This window comes from Lithobates pipiens, unplaced genomic scaffold (genome assembly GCF_037356315.1).
Source record: "Lithobates pipiens isolate NorthernLeopardFrog02 unplaced genomic scaffold, aLitPip1_a1.2 Scaffold_18, whole genome shotgun sequence".
Lineage (NCBI taxonomy): Eukaryota > Metazoa > Chordata > Amphibia > Anura > Ranidae > Lithobates > Lithobates pipiens.
The window spans coordinates 252,213,265-252,219,264 of record NW_027507758.1 but is presented as its reverse complement, the minus strand read 5'-3'; the positions used below and the strand labels follow the sequence as shown (position 1 = coordinate 252,219,264).

The 6,000-nt window shown below is 47.5% G+C and overlaps 1 protein-coding gene across 1 annotated transcript in view; it reads left to right on the top strand.

Annotated features, from left to right (window-relative positions):
• The first annotated feature begins 3,226 nt into the window (after positions 1–3,226).
• The window catches only part of LOC143987783 (uncharacterized), a 97,623-nt gene continuing 94,849 nt past the window's right edge, over positions 3,227–6,000 (top strand). Inside the window, exon 1 of the mRNA XM_077486798.1 lies at positions 3,227–3,651. Coding sequence (XP_077342924.1) covers positions 3,426–3,651 — 226 coding nt within the window. The 5' untranslated portion in view covers positions 3,227–3,425. The remainder of the gene's footprint in view (positions 3,652–6,000) is intronic.

Here is a 6,000-nt window from a genome sequence, read left to right as displayed (position 1 = left end):
AGCCTCTCCTAATGATCCAGCCCCGGTTTATGTCACTGAGGACTCCCTTAGGGCTAAATTGGAGGGTTTTGAAGGGAGAATAATGAATTTTATTTCTGCTTCCCTGAAAGATAGCAGGAAAAGGGGTAGATCCCCTCCCTCTGCTGAAATTCCTCTCTCAGATGATTCTTCTGAAAATGAGGAGAGATCCCTGTCTTGGGACAGGGATCAGGAGCAGTCGGTTGATTCAGAGGAAGAGGAGAGAGTCCCCTCCTCCCAGGCGCTCAGAAAACAGGTGCAGTATTATACTGAATTGGTGCGTACCACATTCAGAATGCCTGCTGCTGAAGTCGCTACGTCCTCTGTTTCTTCCCTGGGAGTCAGGAAAGCCCCACAGACTGCCTATTCCTTTCCAATTCATCCCTTAATGGATGAATTGTTGTATGAGGATTGGGGACATCCCGATAAACTGTTTGCTCCTCCTAAAAGGTTTTCTATGCATTATCTTCTGGAGGAAAGTTTCACCAAGAAGTGGGGGGTCCCATCTGTTGATGCGGCTGTTTCTTGCGTGAATAAAAACCTGACTTGTCCTTTGGATAATGCGCGGGTATTTAAAGATCCAACTGATAAGAAGCTGGAAACCTTGTTAAAAACCTCCTTTTCCATGGCTAGCGCTGTAGTGCAACCTACAGTCGCAGCCGTGGGGTTGTGCCAGTTCCTCAAGGAACAGGTTAAGCAGATGCTTGGGCTCTTTCCCAGCGAGGAAGTAGAGAAGTATGCAGAGATGCCTCATATTCTGTGTTTCATGATTGATGCGATTTTGGATTCTGTCCAACAAGCATCACGTTTGTCCCTCATGTTGGTACACATGCGAAGGGCCCTATGGCTAAAGAATTGGGCAGCTGAGCTGTCATGCAAAAAGCATTTGATTGGGCGTTGGCCAGGAATTTGTCTTGCAATCAAACGGCACACAATTGTTGGCCAACAAACATAGTGAAGTACTACTTGGCTTTTCATCTCTTTAGCACCACCCTTTGGGCACCTTCTGCTAATGTTGGTTTTGGGGAGCATTGATTCCAAGCATGCGTGTTTGTACTTTGGACTTTTGTCTGATGGACTTGTGTACACCCGCTCGGAAAATCCGACAACACACCATTGTCCGTGGAAAATTTATAAACCTGCCATCCAACATTTGTCCACGGAAAGTTGGCCAACAGTTATCACACAATTCCCGCCGGAAAATCTGATCGTATGTACGAGGCTTAAGTCCTATTTTTTGCTACTGTTTACAATGTTATAGTTCATGTGAGGTGAAATCCTTACCACTATACATGCCAATGTCAGTATTATATTATGTGATAATTCTTTGACATTGCATTACATTATGTATGGAATCTCTGGAATGTTCTTTTTTGTTCGTTTGTTCGTTTTTCTGTATGGTTTGTTGACCTCTCAATAAACTATATCCTGATTCAAAACAAAAAAAACAAGAAACGGCATATTTCATCGACGACATTAACATTGCTTCACACTTGAGCGACGCTGCTGCATCACGTTTTTGGAGAAGCACCGTGGAATGCTCTAAAAATGCACTAAGACCCCTTTCACACTGGGGCGCTTTGCAGGCGCTACAGCGCTAAAAAAAAGTGCCTGCAAAGCGCCCTGGAAGAGCCGCTCCTCACACTCCAATGTGAAAGCCAGAGGGCTTTCACACTGGAGCGGTGCACTAGCAGGACAGTAAAAAAAGTCCTGCTAGCTGTATCTTTGGAGTGGTATGTATACCATTTATTCACCGCTCCCGCTCATTGAAATGAATGGGGCAGTGTGGCTATACTGCCGGCAAAGCGCCACTGCAGCATCGCTATGCAGTGGTTTTAACCCTTTCTCGGCCCCCCGCTAGCGGCCGAATACTGCTGCTAAAACGACTGTAATGCGGTGCTAAAAATAGTGCAGTTTTACCGCTGGCGCCGGCACACCCCAGTGTGAAAGAGGCCTAAAAAAGCTCATCTACCAAATGTTGGCACTGAGCCCAGTGCATTTCACAACTGGCGTTTTTCTGTGTGGAAAACACACAACTGCTACGTTTGTGCAAGCGCATTGCACGCTTTTGGTTCGTTTGCAGAAACTCAGACAGGGTGCTCCATTTTTGCACAATTTTTTTTGGGGGGCGGCAAAGAAACCCCCGCTGCACTTAACCTATTCAAGTCATGGGCAGCTTCCCTGGCTTCTCCTCCCAGCCAATCTGGTCTTAAGACCTGCTTCCTGTCCTGATTGGCCAGTAGGAGAAGCAGGAAGACAATAGCAATTGTTGATTCGCTAATGTCACAAGTGGGTGGGCTCTGCGCCCCGAGGCCAACCTTTTTGAAGTGCCAATTAGAGGCTGTGCGTTAAACAAAAAAAAAAGCTTGTAGAAATGTATGCACCCCCATGGAGATTAGCGGCTGGTGTTCTGATATATGTCATCCGGCCATCTAGAAGTATCCGCACCGTACTGCGCAGGCACAGCGCTTGCTTGCGCAGTACGGAGCAGAAGGAGATTCGGAAAATCTCCAAAGATGAACAGTGCCTGTGCCGTGAGTGGAGGTGCAAGCCCCACCATCCAAGTGGACATAGGGGTGCACATTTTAGAGGGCCGCTCGCCACGCTTCGGCTCTTTTTATTCTAACTCTATGTCCACTTGGATGGCAGGGCTAGAACCTGGACTCACAGCGCAGGCACCGTTCATCTTTGGCTATTTTCGGAATGTGGGTGTCCTGTGTACTGTGCATGCGCCATACACAGCGGACACTATCCGGTGGGGGACATTATATGATAGTACACCGGCGCCCCTTATGGACCGGCCGCCGCTGCGAAAGCACATTTCTGCTACGCCCAGGTGGGAACGAGGCCTTCTGCTACGCACTTCCCCTTCAACGCAGCGTTGTCAGTGAACAGGGCACATGGACAACTGTGAGGCTCAGTGGATAGAGTATGAAGAAGCCTGTCAAGGACTGTTGTAATGACACACAATAAATACTAAATGGAAGCTTTTTTTTTCCAGGACATGAAGCAGCAGAACATCTGTGTAGCCCAGTGTCTGCACTCCCCTAGTCAGGGATAATAGAATTCTTGTGCTGTGCTCTGATTGGACACAAGCTCTCCTCATAAAACTGGAACAGCCAGTTCTGCACATCAAGCCTTGCTCCCCCTGCGGCCAATAGGCATGAGGCAGTGTGTAGGGGGCGGGGCCGAGCATTACCTCACTGTGTGATTGTGCGGAGGGATTCGGTGACTTCATTTCTTTGTCTGCATCTTGTAGTGTACGGAGCTCTTGGGAAGGAGATGCCCAGTCTGGAGCGGACGGTTGTTATGGGTCTGTGAAGGCGGCATTGTGTGTGTGAAGGAAGAGCTCGGTGCAGGCTAACCGGTAGGGAAGGCTCCTCAGCTCACAAGGAACAAGTGACACCATGGGTCGCCTGTGTGAGAGGTGCGCTCAGCTCTTCCAGGACTTTGTGAACTTTGTGAGGAGAGTCTCGTCCAGGATAATGGAGCACATAAAGGAGTGCATGGCCATGCTCAGAGAATGCTGCTGCCTCAACCCTAAGGGCTCCTCAGTCAGGGAGCTGTACCAACCTGTGCTGCAGAACCATGAGAAGCAGGCAGCCCAGGAGTTCCTCAATCATATGGAGACAGGTCAGTAGGAGCAGTGTGTGCTGGGAGTCCACTGATTGGGGGGGTCGGTAGGAGCAATGTGTGCTGGGAGTCCACTGATTGGGGGGGTCGGTAGGAGCAGTGTGTGCTGGGAGTCCACTGATTGGGGGGGTCGGTAGGAGCAGTGTGTGCTGGGAGTCCACTGATTGGGGGGGTCGGTAGGAGCAGTGTGTGCTGGGAGTCCACTGATTGGGGGGGTCGGTAGGAGCAGTGTGTGCTGGGAGTCCACTGATTGGGGGGGTCGGTAGGAGCAGTGTGTGCTGGGAGTCCACTGATTGGGGGGGTCGGTAGGAGCAGTGTGTGCTGGGAGTCCACTGATTGGGGGGGTCGGTAGGAGCAGTGTGTGCTGGGAGTCCACTGATTGGGGGGGTCGGTAGGAGCAGTGTGTGCTGGGAGTCCACTGATTGGGGGGGTCGGTAGGAGCAGTGTGTGCTGGGAGTCCACTGATTGGGGGGGTCGGTAGGAGCAGTGTGTGCTGGGAGTCCACTGATTGGGGGGGTCGGTAGGAGCAGTGTGTGCTGGGAGTCCACTGATTGGGGGGGTCGGTAGGAGCAGTGTGTGCTGGGAGTCCACTGATTGGGGGGGTTGGGGGGGCACTTCCCTCAGTTGGACTCAGTAGCTTGGACTGAGGACTATAGGAAATGCATCCTGGGGGGGGGGGGAGGCTTGTGTTGTCAGAGTTTTTTTTTTTTTTTTTTTTTTTTGTTTGGTCTACACGTTTCTTCACCTGGGAACTCGCTTCCTCTGCCTTCTATTAATAGATTGGACACCCTACACACTGTCGCATCACTAGCTGCTGTATGCAGTCATACCCCGCTTCTAAGTACACAAAGGAGTTTATTTACTAAAGCTGGACAAGGCAAAAATCAGGCTCACTTCTGCATAGAAACCAATGAGCTTCCAGGTTTTATTACCAAAGCTCAATTCAACAAGCTGGAGTTAGAAGCTCATTGGTTTCTATGCAGAAGGGAGCCTGATTTTGAACTTTCCAGCTTTACTAAATAAACCCCATTGTGTACTTAAAAGTGAGATATGCCTGTACTGTCCTTTTTTTAGCACCTTTTTGTAGTCAACCTCCCCTGTACTGCAAGGGTTAATTGCACATTATTTTTTGTTTCTATTTTTTATACCTAGTGTACAAAAATCCCCAGCAGCCAGCTCTGAGGTGGCACTTGTGGTTTTTAGCTTTCCGCAAACTTGTGTAAAAGCGCCTAGATTTACAACAGGTGTAAAACACCTGTTGCACTTGCCAATTTTTTTTGTCAGGGCTCTCCAAATAATGCATGTTTGCCGCACAGAGTGCATCATATGTGGCCAAACACACAGTTAATAAAATGCACATAACACAATGCTTGAAAAGGTGCGTGACCTACTTTGCCATAGTTTTTGTATGGCGAAATCAATGGGTTGCCCTATACGCATATGGCAGAAACACGCACATGCATGCCCTTTTTGCACTTCTGACACTCTGGCTTATGGTGACAAGCCCTCAATGACATCACTTGGGGCTCTTTCACATCAGCCTGCACACTATAGTGTGTGCGTTGTGTAAGGGCAATGGGGGCTGAGCAATGTATTACTTTCCTTTTTTGTAACTTTATTGAAGTGTCATAAAATGACATTGGTTCAACTCTATGCACCACAACACATTGCATTTCAGTGACATAGAAACATAGAAGAGGGACATCAGAAAAAAGACTAAATGGTCCATCAGGTCTACCTCCTCCCCTTTTTTTTTTCTTCTTCTTTCTTTTCTCTTCTTCTAGTGAACATATAGTAGAAAATGTAATTGTTTTGAGCCCACATGCAAGCACACTGTTAATTGCAAGGGAATTTTCCCCAGAGCTTAGTGAATGAGGGTAAAGTAACCCGCATGGGAGGGGGCAATTACTTTTTCACACTGGGCCAGGTGGGTTTGAACAGCTTTTTTTCCCCACAATAAATGAAATAATCATTTAAAAACTGCATCTTGGATTTATTTGGGTTGTCTTTGTGTAATATTAAAATTTGTTTGTTGATCTGAATCATTTAAGTGTGAGAAATATGCAAAAAATCAGGGAAGGGGCAAATACTTTTTCAGAGCACTGTACATGCAGTGATTAAACAAAATCGGTTTTGTCAGATTCCTGTGTTTTGTTATTCTAAAGAAACAGCTGCTTGTCTGTGTTTATGTGCAATGTGAATGGGAGTGACTTTATAATTCTCAATCAGTTTCTGCACTTGCAGAGTTCAGAGGAAAGTGTCAGGTTTAATTTCCTTTTAGATGTGATCCCCAACGTCTGAGTTGTGTTCTCTTCCTCCTTCTTCCCTTTTATTTATTTTTTATTTTTA